General features: G+C 35.6%; 1 protein-coding gene across 1 annotated transcript in view; it reads left to right on the top strand.

The window, feature by feature from the left end:
- PACS2 (phosphofurin acidic cluster sorting protein 2) overlaps nt 1–21141 on the top strand; it is a gene marked incomplete at its 5' end in the record, with an annotated part of 225535 nt that overhangs the window by 102693 nt on the left and 101701 nt on the right. Inside the window, 3 exons of the mRNA XM_027842835.1 lie at nt 372–529; nt 1075–1165; nt 1556–1618. Coding sequence (XP_027698636.1) covers nt 372–529; nt 1075–1165; nt 1556–1618 — 312 coding nt within the window. The remainder of the gene's footprint in view (nt 1–371; nt 530–1074; nt 1166–1555; nt 1619–21141) is intronic.

Below are 21141 nucleotides of genomic sequence, written 5' to 3'. Positions count from 1 at the left end.
CCCTAAGGTTATTAGTGTTTTCTTAATTGCTAAATCTAAGTCTCCTAATTGAGCTCCCTTGCCTCCAGTCTCTCCCCTTTCTGCCTCTGTACAGCTATCCAAACAATATTTCTATAAATCGGCTTACATTAGAATTACTTCAAAAAATACTTGCAATCATATTGATCTGGGTTGTTTGCAAAGTCTTTAATAGAAAGACTTCTATATCAAAATTTAATTTGGCATTTTTTTTATTTCTGAAGACCAAGTCAGCATTGGATCTTGGAAGCTTCTTTTGTTTACAACTACAGCAAGTCACTTGCTTAAATTTCTGATTATTCCTATGATACCTGAGCTTTGTTTTATTCTGTGTTCTTCTTTCTTAAATATAGGTGCTAGACTCAGAGCAAGACCCAGCAGAGCATGTCCCAGAAGTTGAAGAGGACTTGGACCTTCTATATGATACCTTAGATATTGAGAATCCAAGTGACAGTGGCCCTGAAATGGAAGATGATGATAGTGTCCTCAGTACTCCTAAACCAAAATTAAGGTAAGGAGATTGATAGAGGTTCACTGCAACCAAGTCAGATTCATCATCCCTATCTAACTAAGCTAAGAAATGTTCAGATACTCTTTTGTTCCTTTGAAATTGGTTAAGTTGCATTCTGGTTTTTCCTTTTTATCTTCAGAACATGTTTTGACAGGAAGTTCGTGAATATTTTTCCTTCTGTTAAGAAGCTCTCAGCAGCCCTTCTCATGAATAGATTGACACTAAATTATGTTTTATTTTGTTTTTTCTTTTTTAATTTATGAATAAGTGAGTACTACATAGCCTCAATAAACAGATCTTATGAGAGTATTCCAGTTATGAGGTTGTTTATTCATAAGTTTCCTCTGGGAGAAGGCTGTCAGACTTGAAATCTTCCTAAATCTAGTTCATTTTAGAAGCTCCAACTTCAGTTTTCCATTAAATTTGGTATCTGCTGAGAATTTCTTTTGCATTAAGGTTTTCTGGGGACAAATGAGATTTATTTGAATTCTTGAAATAAAGTTCTGAGTAAGTAAGATTACTATTTCTGTATTCAAACTTCTTAGGCCCTATTTTGAAGGTTTATCACACTCCAGTTCTCAAACAGAAATTGGCAGTATCCACAGCATGAGAAGCCATAAGGAACCATCGAGTCCAGTAAGTACAAGTTATTTAGGAAAAAATTTTTTGTATGTATAACAATACTATAAGTAGAAACTGCAGCCCATAAACCTTCCTCTCGTCCTTTAGTCTAAGTAAACCTATGTCTCAGAGGAAATTATTGTGTCACATTTAATATATGGAAGTCATATGACTTCTTACAAGCTTATTATTCCCAACTTGTTGCACAAATATTTATCCTGATCTCTTTCTTGAATTTAGCTAGTTCTGGTTAGCTAGCTTTAAATTACTAATCTCCATCTTTCTTATTTTTCCTATGGATTTTTCCTATTAGTCCCAGAACCCTTGATATGCCTTTCTTCATTCAGTATTAAGTGCTCTATTTTGGTCTTTTTTTTCTGACTACTACTGTCTTGTTCCAAGCAGATGGAAGTGCCTGAAAAGACAAGGAAACATCAGGGAGACATTGTTTCTGACACCTTATCTTACGTAAGTTTTTGGTTCAAACCATTTTTTCCTTGTTAACCATTTAGTATTTCTTCGTCTACTGTTCATTTCTACAACAAATTACTCCTGCTTAGCCTCTGGTATACAAAAATTCGATGTATCTTATCACCCAGTTATAGATCTTGAGAAGGCTAAGATTCCTTCCAAAATCTGGCCTCCAACTTTCCAATCTTATCTCCCCCTATTTCCCTTCATCAGCCTATCTCATACCATCCTATTCATGATCTTCACTAAGGTTCCTGCCTCTACCCATTTATCTAAGCCTTGTTTTTCCTTCAGGGCTCAACCCTTATTCCTCCTCTTTATAAGCTTTCTCTCTTCTATTATATGTGAAGCAGCCCAGCCCACATCTGCTTCAGTGTTGGACTGGAAATCAGAGTTGAATTCTCATTCTGCCTAGAGTGCTTGTTACCTAGGTACACAGTCAAGTCACTTCTCCTTTCTGAACCACAGCTTCCTTATCTACAAAATAGGGATAATAATAAACAATAAATGCCTACTACTTTCCAGTTACTGTGCTAAGTACTGGGGATTCAATTGCAAGTCAAAAACAAAACAGAGTCTCTGACCCGTTGGAGTTTATACTCTAATGGAGAAAGATAATACACAAATGAAAGCTGAAAATCAGGGAAGTCCAGAGAAGTCTAAAAGCAGTGTAGCCAGTGGGAAAAGGAGAGATTATGTTGGGCCCACTCCTTAAATAGAGGCCATTGAGCTCATGGCTCTGCCCTTTAGTCATAGGCTCCAGTCAGAGGGTCACAGAATAATGATGAGGCCCAGGCAGATTCAGTCTTGTTAAATAATGACATTTTTTTAGTATTGAGTTTCCTTTGAAGAGAAAGGGTACAATCTGAGAGTCTTCTGTTTACAGATGCCTAGTTTTATCCTCTGACCATCTCCTTGAGGGGACAAAAGCCTTTGTTGTTTATCAGCTGTGACGTCCTTTCCCCTTTCTCTACTTGTCACCATTTTTCTCCATAGGGAATATACAAATTCCTCCTGCATAGTGATAAATCCACCAGGTCTGAGAAGGCAGGAGGCTGCATCTGTGGGTATTTTTCCTATGCTAATGTAAATCCACTTCACAAAGTTCTCAGTTATGGGTGAAACAAAAAAAACTTTTATGGTCCAGTTGCCTGTGTAAGGTGTAGGAATACTGGAAATGTAAGAGGGGGCTAGCTTATAAAGAACTATTAATGTCAAAAAGGATTTTGTATATGATCCTGAAGGTGATAGGGAACCATTCAAATTTATTGAGTAGGGGGTAATATGGTCAGACCTGTGCTTTAGGAAAATCACTTTAATGGTTGATGTGGTGATTCCTCTGCTCTGGATACTTTCTACCTTTTGTTAACCAAAAAAAAAATCTCAGATCCAAGAGACATTGCATTGCAACCAGATTTATTATAAGAGAAATGAACTTGCATGTGGAACCCTAAGCAAGGGCAAAGAGTTTACAATCCAAATAGAAGCTTGCATATTCTGAAATTTCTACAAAGAGAGGAGAGGAAACAGAAATCTCCACCTAAATGGGAGTGTTAGGGGAGGAGAAATCATGAATAATTAAGATGGCAAAAGCAGCATTCTTTTTTCCTTGGGAAACTGTAAGAAAATGAAGATGTGATCATCTACTTACCTACAAGACTTCAGCTGTACAGGCAGTTTCCCAATGTAGTGCAGACTGACTAGTGTGACTAGTCTTCACTCTCAAGGACATACAGGGAGTCCAGCTTGGGGTGCAAACAGCTCAGGGCCGGGAGGGAGGGGCGAAGGGTACCTTCAGGGCCTCTTGTATACTGTAGGTCCTGAGTTTCTGGAAAATATGGCAAATCAAAAAGACAAGTTCAAGGAACCACTTAATACTCCTTAACTCCTTAATCAGTGTCCTCCTTAAGCTATGTTGTACAGATCTCAATACTATCTATACTCTAGGTGAGGTGTAATAAGGGGAAGGTACTTAATACAACTATCACCTCTCTATATCTGAAAGCTGTGCCTCTCTTTATCAGCCCAATTTAGCATTAGTTTTTTTAACTGCCATTTCACAGTACTGCTCATATTGAGCTTGTAGTTCACTAAAATCTTCAGATTTTTTTTATAACAACTTCTTTCTATGCTTCTTTATTTTCTATTTGTGAAGTTGATTTTTTTTAACTCAAGTGCAAGACATTGATCTTATTAAATGCAGCTCAGTGTTCTAGCCTGTAAAGATCTTTTTAGATCCTGACACTATCATTTACTTCCTAAGCCATCCCTCTCAGCTTTGTATTATTTGAAAGTTTGATAAGAGCATGTCATCTATGCCTTTATCCAGGTAATTGATGAATGTTAACTTTCAGAGGGCAAAGAATAGATTTCTGATGTACTCTACTGTAGGCCTTCTACCACATTGACAATGAACCATTAATAACTCTTTGAGTCTTCCTATTCACCCAATTTTGAATTCATTTGATTGTATGATTATCTAATCCATATCTCTTCCTCTTCTTTATAAAAATAGTATGAAATACTTTATTTTAGCTTTTCCAAAATCTATATCCCCAATATTCCCTTCATCTACCAATTTAATAATCCTATCAAAAAAAGACATAAGTATAATCTGGCATGGCCTGTTCTTATAGCATGGCTTTAGCCGTTCCTGCTCTTTGTAATTGCTAATCCCCTTTCTAGATATTCAGCAACTTTCTCTTCAGAAATATGTTCTAGAATTTTCCTAGGAATCAAAATTAGTCTCAAATCATTTATAGTTAAAAAACTATTCTCTCCCTTCCTCCCTCCTTCCCTCTCTCCCTCCCTCCCTTCCTTCCTTCCTTCCTTCTATTGGGATATCATTTGTCATTCTCCAATCCTGTGGTACCTCTTTGTTTTATCATAATCTTTCATTTAATTTTTTTTTTTAAATTCTGAACTTAACCCAAAAAAAGAGTACTTCCTTATATGTAGCACAAAAACAGACTTATATATCAAACTTAATCTTTGTTTCATAGCACTTCTTTTGAAAAACATATATACTTCCACATGTTACTTTAAAAACTGTTATACTTATTCATGCTTTCTTTTGAAATTACCTCTGTTATCTTCTGTGCATTTAAAATTTTTTTTCAGTGATTCCCTTTTTGGGGGTGGGGAACACTCTTGCAAATCCTCTACTTTAACCCTATCTTCTAATTAAAAATCAAGAGAAAGAAAAAATTAAAAAAAACAAACAAACCCTGCATAACAGATAAACATAGTCAAGCAAAATAAATCCACACAGTGGCCATAATAAAAAATGCATGTCTCTTTTTGTACCTTGAGTCTTATCACTAATCTGTCTGGAGATAGGTAACATACTTCATTATAGATGATTTAGAAATGAAGTTCTTCATTGCACTGATGATAGTTCTCAGATCTTTCAAAGTTGTTTTCCTTCACAATGTCCTAGAAATTGTTTTCTCTTAAGTTGTCTCTTTTGTCCTTTTTTACAGTGCAGTATTATACTAAATTCATATATCACAATTTTTTCAACCATTTCCTAATTAATGAGTATTCCCCAGGACTCTTGTTCTTCTCTTTTCTTTTAATCCCCACTTTAGGGTCAGAAAGTTTGTTTTACTTGCTAGCTATTCCCTCCCTGCTATTATCTTCTTTCCTAAACCTGCCCCCAGCCATATCCCAGTTTGTTTCCCTGTTGAGTATTGTTAGAAATATGCTTGACACCTAAAATTTAGTATCAAGAAAGTTTATTACAGAGAAAGTCCAGAGGATTAGACATTTCTGGCCTGGGCCCTGAGTGCAAGGGCAAGCTTGCTTTTATGCATTCAAATTCAGCAGGAAACCTCCCAGGCCCAGATTGGTCCATCCCTTCCCAGGTTACACCCTTCCTTACATGTTTCCCCTTGATATGTTCAAGGATGTTCCCCCTCCCTTGGTCATATATCCCGTGACTCATTAATGAGGCTTTATTTTTATGCGGGGTGTGTCAGAAGTTCATTAAGCAGGCGCACTAACATTTTTCAGGCTTTCTCAGGTTGACCCTAACTGGCCTGAGCTGGTTCGACCCTTATCTCAAACGTGGAGTCTTTTTTGAGCCATCAACTTACTTCTTATTGGTTAAGCCCTCACCCACCTACAGTGTACTACTTCCTGGAATTGTTCTTTAAGTCTCTGAATTATTCTCTTTCTCTGTGGAAATATAACCTTAACCTGACTCACAGTATGATATATTTCCACACAAAACAATTTGTGTTTATCTGATCACAACTCTTTTGTCTGTTCAAGTAAGTGAGATTCAACTGAGTTTGAGATTTCACCCATCCCTTCCTCTGTTAGTATATACTTCTCACATACTCTGTTTTTTTTAGAAATAGCAAATTATAATGCCTTCTTCCTCCTTTCTATACTTGAATATTCCTTCCCTTCCTTTTTTCTTCTTAAGAATCTCCAGAACTGTCATTTTCTTATTTTAGTTACCTTTTCTCATTACCTTTTAAGTTTTTCTTGAGTCTTATATTTGTATTTTAAAGTTCCTCCTCAGCACTGGTATTTTAAAGTTTTCTATTCCATTAAACATTCTTCCCCCTCAACCCCCACCCACACACCCATAGTATTATATTTACCTTTGCAACTTAAGTCATTCTTTGTTGGAAGCCTGTATCTTTTGCCTTTTGGAATATTGTATTTCAAGATTTCCTCTCATTTATAGTAGAAGTTGCCAGGTATTATGTGATCCTTACATAATGTGGTACTTGAACTGCTTTCTGGATATTTTTTTTTTCTTTGATGTGGGAACTCTGCATTTTGTCTATGACATTCTTGGGACTTTTCCTTTTTTTAGGAGCATAGTTTGTTTTGTTTTATCTTATTTTGCTCTTTGATTCTTTTTATTTACTCCTTTCTTTTTCAGTTAAGTTTTATTGATGTCTTTTGTTTTTTACATTAACATAAGTTTTTCCTCATTTTCTCCCCTCCCCTTTCCAGAGAGCCATCACATTTAAAAAATGACACTTTTACAGACAAAAATGAAAAAGAAAAAAACATGACTCATACATTCAAAGAGTTAGAAAATATTTACAATGTACAATACTTGTGGACCTCCATCTCTGCAAAGGGGTGCACTGGGAGTATCTTTTCATATATCTCTTATTGCAAGTCATGCTTGTTCTTTATATTTTGTAACATTCACTTTAGGTTTGAGAGAGTGGTAGTTCTTTTCATTTAAATTGTTGCAATTGTTGTATGTATTTTTTTCTTGGCTCTGTTTACTTCACACTGCATCATTTCAGGTAGACCTTTCCATGCTTATCTCTATTCATCACATCCATCATTAATTTGATTAATATTAATATTAATGTATAATATAATAGATAGTATAGTATATATATTGTAATATATCCCAACATAACATATAATATACTAAAGTAACATTTGTTTCTTTTAATATGATTGAATAATGTTATATGTGATACATATTATGTACATAATATTTCTTATATGATATGTTACATATGTTATATTAATATTGATGTTTTTTGCTTTATCAAGCACTAAGTCATTGAATTCCATTGTTTCTGATTCTCCCTTATCTAGTTTGTTCATTGATTTACTTCTTTGTTTTAGCCAGTACCAGATGGTTTTGATGACTCCTTCTTTAACCATATTATATATGGTTTGAAGCCGGGAAGTGCTCTTCTTCCTTCATCTCTACTTATTTTAATCATTTCCTTTGCTATTCTAGATCTTTTTTTTTCTGAACTGAATTTTATTGGTATTTTATCAGGTTCTGAAAGTATTCCTTAAATTCATATAGCATTAAAAAAAACTTTGGTAGTATTGTGATTTTTATTATATTGGCATAACCCATCTATTAGCATTGACTATTCCTTCAGCTATTTAAGTTCTTTATTTCTTAAAGTAGCATTTTATAATTGAATTTTTACAAGTCTTTTGTGTGCTTTGGTAGATTTATCCCCAATATTTTATGCATTTTGTAGTTATTTGGAATAGTATTTCCCTTTTTTTATGGCCTTTTGAATTTTTTTCATATTGAACTGCATTTGATTTTTGAGGATTTACTTTGTAGCCTTCAACTTAGTTGAAGCTATTAATTGTGTCAATTAGTATCTTTGCTGATTTTCTATGTTTTTTTGTGTAAACCATCATATTGTCAGCAAATAGGGATACTTTTATCTCCTCTTTACCTGTATTTATTCATTTAATTTCTTTCTCTTGTATTATTGCTGCTGTTGGCATTTTCAGAACTATATCAAATAATACTGTAGAGAGTAGGTATCCTTTTCCATTTTTTTGCTTTTTGGTGAGGCAGTCAAGGTTAAGTGACTTGCCTAGGATCATATAGCTAGTGAGTGTCAAGCGTCTGAGGTCACATTTGAACTCAGGTCCTCCTGATTCCAAGGCTGGTGCTTTATCCACTGAGCCACCTAGCTGCCCCTGAGAGTAGGTATCCTTACTTACATGTTTGCTGGAAAAGGTTTAGGTATACCCCTATTGCATTGCTGACCTTTGGTCAGCAGATACTTTTTATAATATTAAAAAATGATCCCTTTATGCTTATAATTTGTAAGACTTTTTAATATGAATGTAGTACTATGCCAAAGCTTTTTTCTTCGTCTATAGAGATTATCATGTGGTTTTGGATGTTGTATTTTTCATGGTTTTTAGAATGATTAATTATGTTGATTGTTGACCCATCCTCACATCCCTGATATAATTCTTGGTCATTATGAATGATTTCTTGGATAAATCACTATAATCTGTTTACTAAAGTTTTATTAAAATTTTTTGAATCAATATGCATTAATAATATTGGTCTATAATTTATCCTTCCCTGTTTTAAATATTAGAACTATAATACTTCTCAAAAGGATTTTGGTGGGGTGTTTTCTTTCTTAATTTTTGAGAATAATTAGTGTCGGAACTAATTGTTTTTCAAAAATATGATAGAATTCTCCAGTGAATGTATTAGAGACAGGAGTTTTTGCCTTTGGTGATTACTTTAATGCTTGTTCTATTGCCTCTCCTGAGACTGGGTTAAGATTGCTATTTGATCTCTGTCAGTTTGGATCATGGATCTTGTATATTTTTTAAGGTATTCCTCCTTTTTTATGTTCTTGGTTTTGTTAGCATATAACAGTGTATCACAGGTTATGATCTTTTATTTCCTCTGGTTTTGGTGTGATTTCATTTTGTTCATTTGTTCTTGTATTGATTTGATTTTCTGCTTTTTAAAAATCAAATTGACTTATCAGATTGGCCAACATGACAAAACAGGAAAATTATAAATGTTGGAGAAGATGTAGGAAAATTGGAACATTAATGCATTGTTGTGGAGTTGTGAAATGATCCAGCCATTTTGGAGAGCAATTTGAAACTGTGCTCAAAGAACTATAAAAATGTGCATACCCTTTGACCCAGCAATAGCACTTCTAGGGCTATATCCCAAAGAGATCATACAAATGAGCAAAGTACCCACATGTACAAAAATACTCATAGCAGTTCTTTTTGTGGTGGCAAAGAATTGGAAATTGAGAGGATGCCCATCAATTGGGGAATGGCTGAAGAAGTTGTGGTATATGAATGTAATGGAATACTATTGCGCTATAAGAAATGATGAACAGGCTGACTTCAGAAAAACCTGGAAAGACTTGTATAGTCTGATGCTGAGTGAAGTGAGCAGAACCAGGAGAACGTTGTACACAATAACAGCCGCGTTGTGCAATGACTAATATTGATAAACTTAACCCTTCCCAGCAATACAAGGATCTAAAAATCTCCAAAGGCCTCGTAATGGAAAATGCTATCCACAAAGAAGAAAGAACTGTGGAGTTTGAATGCAGATCAAAGCATACTGTTTGCTTTTTTTTTCTTCTGTTGTGTTGTGGTTCCTCCTATTGGTTCTAATTCTTATTTACAATATCACTAATGTGAAAGTATGTTTAATAGGAATGTATATGTATAGCCTATATCAGATTGCATGCTGTCTTGGGGAGGGAGGTGGGGAGGGAGGGGGAGAAAAATGTAAAACTAAAAAACTTATGGAAGTGATTGTTGATAGTTCAAAATAAATTAATTTTTAAAAATCAAATGAGCTAATTGTTTATCAGTTTTATTGATCATTCCAAAGAACGAGCCTTTAGGTTTATATTTTTCATTTCGGTGGGGATTTTTTTGTTTTTAGTTTATCTGTTTCTCTTATAATTTTAAATATCTCCTCTTGTGATTTTATTTTAGGTTTGTTTATTTGTTGGCTTTCTAATTTTTTAAAATGCATTTTCAGTTCATTAATCCTCTCTTTTTCAATTTTGTTAATATACATTTGTAGGGAATATGATTTTTCCTCTAAGGACTGCTTTAGCTGCATCCCAGAAGTTTTGGTATGTGGTTTCATCATTATAATTTTTTTTCACATAACTGTTAATTGTTTTTATGATTTGTTCTTTCAACTACTCATTCTTTAGGATTTCCTAAGTCTCCATTTGGGTTCATTTTGTAAAAATTCCACATAGTGGTAAGCAGTATGTATATTCCTTTGCAGTTCCTCACAGAAGATACGATAAGTCTTTTTTAGTTTTTCCTTTAAGTTTGATTGAATCTCTGTATTCCCTTTTGATTGTCTTTCTGTTAGACTTACCCAAAACTAAAAGTGACATAAAAATCCCCCATCACTATTGTATTACTATGTCTTCTTGTAGCTGAGTTAATATTTTTTTTATGAATTTGGATACTAATGCATTTGTAGCATATAAGTTTAGTGTTGATATTGTTTTTGTTATCTGTGGTTCTTTTCAGCATAATGTAGTTTCCTTGTTTATCCTTTTTTATGCTGTGAATGTTTATTCTTGCTTTTGTGGATTCATTTGATGTATAATGATTTTTCAGAGCACCTCATTTTTGTTCTGTGAATGTCTTTTCAAAATTGTGTTTCTTATAAGCAACAGATTTTGAGGTTTTGGTTTGTTACTCTTTTTCATTTTATTGGCTAGTATTGTCCATTCACATTTAATGTTAGATTTCTGTTTTTTTCCATCTCTCTCCTATTGCTTTTTCTTTCCAAATTAGGTTTTTTCCCCCTCTTCCTCTATAAACACAGTACTGTTTCTTCACTTATTATAGTTTAATCTATTTTAAAGCAATACCATTTCTACAGATTTTCTTCCCCTTACTCTTAAGCTCCACTCCTCCATTTCTATTTATTACCTATTTTCCTAGTTTTAGAATTTATTCCCTTCCTCACCCCCCCACCTTGTTTTATTTATTACTTTCTAAAATTTAATTTTCTATATCTTTTTCTAAAAAGAATTTATTTCCCTCATTCTCTTCATTATTCCCTTCCTGCTTATTCTGGAATCTCATTTTTTTCATTCATAGCCCTTATACTTATTTAGTCCTTTATTTTCTGAATCCCTCATGTATTTCTGTATTCCTAAAACTTTTGAGATACTTATTTTAAGTTCCCTTTTCTGAACAGTTTCTATTATTGCCTTGTAAATCTTGTCCCCTGCCCATTTTTATTAATAAATTTATTCATTTTTAGTTTTCAACAATCACTTCTATAAGATTTTAAGTTCCAAATTTTCTCCCCATCTCTCCCTTCCCCTTACCCCAAAATGGCATGTAAATTGATATAGGTACAACATATACATTCATATTAAACCTATTTTCACATTAGTGCTGTTGCAAAGAAGAATTAGAACTAATGGGAGAAACCATGAGAAAGAAGAAACAAGAAAAAAAAAGAGAGAAAGAAAGCAAATACTATGTTTCAATCTGAATTCAGATGCCATAATTCTTTTTCTGCATGGGGGCAGTATTTCCATCATTAATCTTTTGGAGTTGTCTTATATCTTTGCATTCCTAACCCCCATTTTTGTGTTGTTTCATTCTCTCCTAAATATCAACTGTAGACGTAGAGGATTTGCCCCGAGGTAGAAATCTTCCCACATCCTTGATTGTACAGGTCATTATTGGCCTTTGCCCGCCCCTGGTTATTTTGTTCCCAATTTACCTAGAAATCTCTTCCCTGGGTCCATGCCTACCCACTTTTTTGGGTGTCAGTTGCCCTCAGAAGCTCTTATTCTTCTTCACTTGAGGCAGGAGGAGTGATCTTCCTAAGCACCAAATCCCTTCAGATAATACCCATTATAAGGTCACCATAACCCTTTATAGAATATCTCTCTTCTCTCAAAGGAGCATTCACTGGTGGTAACTTTATTTTCAGTTCTTCCCTTTGCTCCTTACTCATTCTCCTATAGGTTCTCTTCTTCCTGCGTGAATAAAGGAGTTATTTTTCCTTCATCATTAGCCTTTGACTTGATTAGAGTATATCACATTTCCCCTTTATCTTCTTACTCTCCTTGCCTCTTTCTTCATTTTATAATTTAGTAGCACAAAAAATTGATTAACCTGTAGGCAAGGTGGTACGAGGTTTGATCTGTGATGTTTAGGCTTTTACTCTACCATCACTTCTATTTTAATTCTGCTTTTCTTCTTTTCTCCTAATGTATATTTGGGAAGAAATCTCTTAATGGTTTATTTTTATTTTGCTGTTGTTGTCCTTGATTGCTGCATTTCTTTACCTTTTTTGTACTTGTATAACATATTTGAGAAACAAATAATTTTCTTCCTCCTGAAATCTTTAACAATTTCATCTTTTTTTCATCTTTTTTTCCCTTGTTTATCACTTTCTGACTTCCTCCTCTTTGATGGCAGTTTCCCTATAGTCTAGATTTCAAAGATGTCTCATCTTCCTTTCATACCAGGCAACTCACAATTTACTAACCTAGGTCTCTGCTCCAGGTGACATGTAGGGGGACAGAACTGGCTCCAGCTGGATGTTGGGCTCTTTCTGTAAGGCTTAGTGGACTCTGCGCACATATATCCTGCCCCAGTTACTTCTTTATCTTAGTTCTCCGGTCATGTTTTGTTGCTACATAGAGTGCTGTTCTTGCTGTTCTTGCTGCCTTCGTAGCCTGAGCAAATTTCTCTTTGGATCTCTGCAACATTAGGAGGTTGTAGGGTGAAGAATTGAGTTGTGTTGCAACCTCATGGGTCACCTTTTGTATTCCAGTTGTGGTGGGTGGTAGGGGAGGAGGTATTGATTGATTATGTTAGGGGTTAAGGATTAGTTCATCAAATTTTTACTTTGTTTGAGTCCTTGGTGTTCTAGACTGTGAAAATAGCTTAAATTAAATAATCTGGTACATAATTTCTATTTCAGAGCAATTTGAGAGGTTGTGAAGATTAGAAAAATTATCTAGTGCTACATCTTTTTGATGACCTGACCAAGAAGTTCTTGCCTCTCTTACTAATAGATCTAAACAGTCATTTATGGTTTGTTTGTTTTTAGTTTTGTATCCAGGCATTTAAAAAAAATCATCATTTTTTGGTAGCTTAGTGATTCTTAACTATTTTCTCCTTAATTTGTTTACCACATAATTTGTCTCCACTTCCTCTCAGTATTCACATAATCCTTCCAGAAAATGCATTTTTCCCTTTGAGCCAATAATTACAGTTGTTAGAGAATTACTCCCTATTGGGGGAAGGGGGCAGCTTTTTAGATTTGCTATAGTTTTTTTTCCTGTCAATATATTCTTTGGTTTATTTAACTGTCGAGCTTTAGTTTCTAAATGGGTTTGTTACCGGGGTTGACTGCTTGGTCTCAATCTCTATTCCCTGGGTTCTTGTACTAACTTCTACCTCCCAGGACTAGGCCTTCTGTGGATCTCTGAGGTTCAGAGTACTATATCTTCTATGATATTTTAGGACAAGGTGCTTGGGACCTCCTTTGGACAACTGGGCTCTTATGGTCTGAGTACTGAGTGCCACTGAGCCACTGGTCTGAGTTGACCGATCTGTCCACTGCTGCTCCATGGGGCTTCAACAGTCCCCATTCAGCACAGTCTTGCTTGGGTTCCTCTCTGCTCTTCCTGCCTCTAGACACAGAGACTTGCATACTATATGTGTTTCTGGCTTCTTTTCTGGGAGACTGAGCTCTTTTGCCTGTGCTGCTGCTGGCTTTGCCAACAGTTTCCTTTCCTGTTAACTTTGTATTTCTGGGTGACTTTTTGTGTAGTTCTAGGATGAAAAAAGTCAATTATTCCAATTCTCATTGGATTTCTTGATCACTGTTTGGTCTGGTGTAAATTTCAGATGTTTGCTGAAGTAGATAAGTGTGAGCTAGGTAGTCTACCTCTCAGCCATCTTGGCCAGAAGTTCTTCTTTGATCTTTCACATACCACATGCTTATCAGTCCCACAAGCCAGTTCTTTTACTATGTGATGATATGGTCTATTAAGGCCAAGTGACATTTATTAAAGACAGCTATTTATTTTCATACTATCTCCTTTCTTTTGGGGGGAATAAACTTGTTTGACATTTTATTTTGAATATTTCCAGAGTATTGATTATTTTTCTTTGTTTAAAATAAAACAGAAAGAGTTGAGCAGCTAGTTCTAGCTTCTCTCCATTTTAGTTTATCATTGCCCCATCTACTTACTACGAGCAGAAGTCCTCTGCATTTTATAATCCCCCTTTTTCTCTCAGTATAGCTAAAAACAAAACAACTAAACTCTTTATTATCCCTTGCTTCTTTTGCTAGACTCTGCTTGTTCTAAGCTTTAGCATTGCTGATAACTTTTTACAGGACTTTCTCTTACCTGACCTACCTTCCATCTTCTTTATATCTTTTTTTAAATCTAAGTTGGTTAGGTGGATTACTTGTGTATCTAGATCAATCTCTTCAGACAAATTCCATTTTTCATGAATTTCATTCCTTAATATCTTTATCCCTCCTGGATTGATTTGCTTTGTAGCATTTTACCTTGTTTGATCCTATCCATCCTTCCTCTGAACTCTTTTTGAATTGCTTTCCCAAAATCTAAAGTTGATGTCAGATTTTGCCCAGATTTCCTTTCATCTCCCTCAAAAGATTGAATGGTCACTTCCTCCCAGATTTCCCATCATTTCCATTCCATCAACCAGTTCCTCCTTTTTAAGGTGAATCATGCCCGAAATAGAATTTGTCCTTATTGGTTCTATCACTTTTTGAAGGAGACATTCCTCCACTGAGCAAGTCAAAAAGTTATTAGCTACTCCGGATTTATCAGAGAGAAAGAGCTCTCTAGTAGATGATGGGGTAATTGAAGTCCTTCATATCATATAGAATGCTCTGTCAGACTTTTGATCCATTTTTCAAATTTCCCGCCTATTTCCCCTTTCTGACAACCCTGGCCTGTAGTATCTTCCCAGTGCCAAAAGTGCTTTTATTTCTCCTTCCTTTAACCTTAGCCCCAATATTCTTCATTATGCTTTTCCTCTCTATTTCCTGGATTTCTTCATATGAATATACCAGTGCTCCTGGCCAGACCTCTTCCCCGGTGTCTACAGACCTCTTTCCATTTCCCAAAGTCTCCTTGGGCTGGAAAAATGACTCACTGTATCTTGACTTTCCCAGTCAGAATTCAGACTGATATATTTTCTAGACCTTTGTTGACAAGGTGTGAAGTAAGAGTTGGAATGCTTCCTTTTGCTCTTTGCACCTTGACTGCACTGACTTCTCCATCTTCTAAAAAACTTGTGGAAGCTGTTTGAATTTCTGTAAGGCTGAGGGGTAAATTCATGCTTCAGAGAGCTAAGAGGTTTTTCTGTCTCCTGTTGCTCCTGGCTCTCAACATGCATTTCCTCTCCTTTTCTTTTTCCTTCTGTATCCTACTCAGCACTCTCTGAGGTTTGACTGGATGTTTTCATCTTATCACATTGGTGAGATTCTTCTAAAAATCATCCCACAATTCTTTAACCATAGGGGGCTGACTGTGAGCTAGTGTCCCATAAGCAGGGGGTCAGATCTTTGCCCTGTCTTTCTCTTTGCTTGGAGGGAGGTCATTTTTATCCCTCTTTTAGCTGTACCAAATATGATACATAACTGTTCAGCCCATTATAACTTTAGATATCAGAGTAATGAAAATGATTGGTATCTGACACAAGCAAAATGTTGTGAAAGAAAGTTTACTTTGCTCATAAGTATGTAATTGGCAAACACAAGGTATGTATAGATGTTGATGACTTTGCTCGATTAAGCACCAGGCCTTCCTTGGTCTTTTTTTCCCTCAGAGACAACATTGTCTGGTGATGACACATGTGTCCCCCCACAGAGTTGAGAATCTTGAGGTTAATCTCCACTTCTATGTTCACCTAGTTCACAGCTATGTATCCCAATCACTTTTCAAAATTCGTTTTTCTTGGATTTTCCTACCTATTCTATGTATTAAATTGAACATTTCTCCTACCAAACAAGTTTTTTTTTTTATATTCTAAGTCTGGTAAAGCATCCTCCAGGAAAATCTGTTTAGGTTTCCTTAATGGGTGCTTTTTCTGTGCTAAGGAGGAATGTCTGGGACCATGCAAAGCCTTTGGCTATGCATGAAACAAAGAAACTTATGTTCCAGCTGCCTAATGGTTACTGTACATGAGTATTCCCTGATTTCTAGGTGTCTTTTAGTCCTACCTCCTCTATAGCCTATCTGCATCACAGGGCCTAATCAAACCCAGGTAATGTATACAGACCTGGCTATGACCTACCACAGGAATGCATTCCAGTCTTGGAATACAGTGTGCACAAAAATATAGAGAGCCAAGCGGGAGAGGATTCTGGGAAGATGGCAGGGTAGGTTAGAAAATTCTAAGCTCTCAAGATTTACCTCCACAAAAGTGATAAAATAACACTTCAGGGTAAATATAGAGTGGTAAAAATAAACAAGGGGCAAAACAGGGGTCCTCTTAGAACAATTGAAGAAGATCTATAGAAAAATCCCAGGACGAGTTTTGGTCCCTGTGAAGAATAAACACCTCTGGGTAGGGTTCACTAAAATAACAAGCTGGGTTGGGAGGCTGCCTCAGCACCAGCCACTAGAACTTTTACCCCCAGGACTGTGGGGGAGTTAGATATCTGAGCCAGGGAAGATTGAGGGAACCTCTACTGTAAAATAACACCAGACTCAGCTGTGCTGCAGAGACGTTGTCCTGGGTGAGAAGAAACCAGCACATGCCCAGTGAGTGGAGAAGCAGTGAGGCAGTGACACGGTTGGCTGTAGGCAGTTACTGGAGGCTGGAGGTCTTGGTTTCAGTTCCAGGCTAGAGGGGAAAACTGAAGCCAGAGGCACCAGAAGTGATTACAAAAAATAAGCTGCTACAAATTTTAAAAAATGGGCAGGCAAAAGAGAAAGAATTCAACCATAGAAAGTTTCTGTGGGAATAGAGAAGACCGGGGTTACTTCAGAGGAGGATACTGAAGCAAAGAAACTTTCTCCTGCCCCAAAGAGCAACATCAAATGGTCACCTGCCCAGAAAGAATTCATAGAATTTTAAAAAGACCTAAAAAATCAAGTGAGAGAGATTGGGGAAAATGTTTTTTTTAAAAAAATAACCATCCAAGAAAAACAAGAGGATTATGAAAAGAAAGTCAACCAATTAGAAAAGGTGATCCAGAATCTGCAGGAAGAAAATGGTTCCTTGAAAATTAGAATTGGGCAAGGGGAAGCCAGCAAAGTTATAAGAGACAAAGAAATAAAACAAAATATAAAGAATGAACAAATAGAGGAGAAAGTGAAACATCTCATAAGAAAAACAACTGATCTGGAGAACAGATCAAGAAGAGAAAACAAAAATAACTGGACTACCTGAAAGCAACAATCAAAAAAGGAATCTGAGAATAATACAAGAAATAATTAAAGACAATTGTCTTGAAGCATTGGAACAAGAGGGGAAAGTAGAAATAGGAAAGATCTGGAAACTTGTTTTCATCAGGAATGCTTTTGAGAGGAGAAGAATGTAAAAGTTCTAAATTCAGAAAGAAATAAAACACGAAGGGGATAGAGAGGAGGGAGAGGATAAGAGAGGGATCTCTATAGGGGAGGGTGAGGGAATAGGTTAAGGGGGTGGGGTGGGTAATAGAAGGGTGCTTAGATTAATTAGAATAGGAGGACAAGGAAGGATCCTTGGAGGTAGGGGTAGGTTAAATTAAGGAGGGCAAGGTAGCAGGTAGAAATAGAGTCAGGAGGGATAGGAGATAAGAGATATGCACAAACATAAAACGAAGATCAGAAGTAGAATTTGTAATGTCTGTATATATGTATATATGTGTATATATGTATATGCCTATCTATAGCTCTATCTATATTTCAGTATATCCTTGCTTAATTGTAGCCCTTGGAGCTGGGGGAGGAGGAAGGGAAAAAACAAAGTAAAAAGTACACAGCAGAGAACAAAGGAAAACTAACAGGGAAGGAAAGAAAAGATGGACAGCTCTGAACACTGCGTAATATTTATTATGTAGGCTTTCTTGAAATGGAAATTTATTGGTATATATTTTGAATCCTCTCTTATGTTCTGTTGTGCGTATGACATGCTTTTTTATTTTCTTATTTTATATTTGTTTCAGTATTTAAGTTTATAATATGTTTCTTTTTCATACTGTGTATTTAAGTTTTAGTAATTAAAAAAAGGCAAAAAAAGAGATTCTACGAGGAAAACCTACAGGAATTTCATAGTCAAATTCCAAAGTCCCCAGCTCAAGGATAAAATATTACGAGCAACCAAAAAAACAAAATTAAACATGGCAGTGCCTCAGTTAGAATCACGCAAGACCTAGAAGCAACACCACTAAAGGACCACAGGTCTTAGAACACTATATATCACAGAGCAAAAGAACTGGTGTTCTGGCTTGAAAATATCATTCTTGACAAAGTTAAGCATAATCCTGAATGGAAAACATAGATATTTAATGGATTGTCAAACTTCCAGGATTTTGTTTTAAAAAAAAAAAAGCAGCTGAATTTAATAGAAGATTTTTCGTACAAGAGCCAAGGTACTTAGCAAAGACTAATTAAAAGGCACTCAATAAGGACAGACCTTTTTTATGAGGGAATCTAAAATATATATTTAAGATTGTTATTAGTAATTGGGTAGTTTGTAAGAAAGATTGAGATAGACCTGAGTGTGATATGATTTTAAAAAGTAAAACCATTTAGGAACAGGTAAAAAAGTAATTATCTTATACAAATGAAGGTACAAGAGGAAGAACTGACACAGAGGAATTAAATGTGAGAGGAGGCTGGTAGTTCTGGAACCCTACTTTCATCAGGATTAAGAGGGAATACATACATACATGTATAAATATAACCTGGACGGGCACAGAAGTCATAAAATGCTAAGGGAATGGGGGAGAGGCTAAGGGAGAGATTTTTAGAGGAGAGGATGAGGGAATAAGGTAATAGGGGCTGTAAAAGGATGTTTAGATTAATGAGAATGTGAGAACAAGGGAGCTATCCTTGGAGGGGGAAGGGATAGGTTAAGTAATAGGAGGGCAAAGCAGTGGGTAAAAGTAAAACAAAGGAGTCGGGAGGGATAGGAAATAAGAGATAGTCACAATACATAAAAATCAGTAGAACTTGTTAGGGAAAAAGGAGCAGAGATGGTAATCATGATCTTGGACAAAGTTAAGGTTGAAATAGATTTAATCAAAAGAGAAAAATAGGGAAACTACACTAGGGGTCAACCATATTCATCAGTGTTGTTTTGGACTATCTAAAAATAACTAGACAGTGTAAGGTTGAAATATTGCTGTGGCATAGGAATGATGAGTTGGTGGACTTGGAAAAATATGGAAAGACTTGGATTTATGAAAGAAAAGGTTATCCACCATCAGAGAAACAAGACAAATAAGTATAGTATGGTCTTACATAAATGCATATCAATCTATATGTCTGTGAGTATGATTATAGATACCTATGTGTGTATATATATGTATTTTTGTATATATATGTGTATATATGTATGTATGTGTATATATGTATATATAAATATATTTGCACTTAATTGTATCCTTCTTTGGGGCAGGGATGGGGAGAGGAAGGGGAAAAAAGAACAAAGTAAAAAGTGCACAGCAGAGAGTAAAAGAAAACTTACAAGGAAGCAAAGGAAAGATAGACAGCTCTGAACACAATGTGCAGTATTTATTATATAGGCTTTCTTGAAATGAAAATTTATTGCTGTATATTTTGAATACTCTCTTATGTTCTGCTGTGCATGTGACAGTTTTTTTTTCTTTTCTCATTTTGTATTTAAGTGTCAATATTTAAGTTTATAATATGCTTCTTTTTTGTTTCTTATTGTGTACTTAAGTTTTACTATTTAAGTTTAAAATTACATTAAAAAAAAAAGTGGTCACTTTGCGTTTGCTTCTCTGACAGATGCCCCTCCTAGAATAAGCTAATCACTTCTAATCTCATCACCATGCTGCTAACTCAAGCCTTAATTGGCACCATCTTCTTTAGCTTCCTCTCCCCTCTGATCAGAGGGCTCAGGGATAGAGTACTAAACTCTTTGCAATCCCTTCCTTTAGAGAGGGCAGAAACTGGACTTTCAGCACAGTCTTCTTTGTATCTACTGCTCTGCCAGGTTTTAACTCCATTGTACAAGATGCCCCTGTGCTAGTATCTCATGGTGTTCCCTGCTTTCCATTCCCCACTTTTCTGCCTCCTGTTGTGTGTTGTCTTCCCTCTTCATATTGTAAGCTCTTTGAGGACAGGGCCTGTCATTCTTTTTATTAATTGTATCCCTAACACTTAGCGTAGTGCCTAGCACATAGGCACTTAATAAACATTTATTGGATTAGATTGGAAAAAGAAGTCAAGGAATACCTAGTTGTCTAGTATGGCTGGCATAGAGATCATAAACGGGATGTAATAAATTGAAATCAGACTGAAAAAATAGATTAAAGATGATGATAAATTTTGTACAAAATGTTTATTAACCCTGTAATTTTGTTTGAAATTTAGAATGTGAATAAATTTTCATATGAAGGTTATGTAGTATATTGGATAGACTGGTAGACTTGGAGCTGAGATCTTTGTTCAACTCCCATCTCTGGAACATACTTGTTGGCCCTGGGCAAATCACTTAATCTTTCAGTGCTCTTAGCAACTTCCTAAGATTGTAAAAGAAGGTGCTGACTTGCATTGGTAGAGGGAATTTCCCCATCTGGGAATTTGCCATACAAATTAAATAACAGAGCTACTCTCTATTCCTGTGCTCAAGGCACTGATTATACAAAGATGAAAAACACAATTCCTTTCCTTAAGAAACTTATTCTTTAGTGGGATGAAACATCACATAAATATAATTCAAGTTAAAATGAGAAAAGAGTATGTTAAAAGTGTATCAGAGAGTCATAAAACATTGGAGAAGGGGTACTTTCCTTTAGTTGGGAGGATCAAGAAGTCCACGTCAATAGAGATGACTAGTTTCTCACTTAGTTTGGAGAAAGGGAAGAAAAGAAGGAAGAAGAGAGGAAAAAGTCAGAGAGAAAGAGACAAAAAATAGACAAATACAAGAAAATAAGACAGTCCCTACTATCAAGGTACTTTCATTCCAATAGGAGAAGACAACATAAAGGGGAATTGGGAAGAGTACCTTCAAGGAGGCAAGGGAGCCTAAACAGGGATAGCTGATTA

The sequence above is a fragment of the Vombatus ursinus genome, unplaced genomic scaffold (genome assembly GCF_900497805.2).
Source record: "Vombatus ursinus unplaced genomic scaffold, bare-nosed wombat genome assembly UNPS02014890.1, whole genome shotgun sequence".
Classification (NCBI taxonomy): domain Eukaryota; kingdom Metazoa; phylum Chordata; class Mammalia; order Diprotodontia; family Vombatidae; genus Vombatus; species Vombatus ursinus.
Note: the sequence above shows the minus strand (reverse complement) of the source record. Positions and strands in the feature narration are given on the sequence as shown.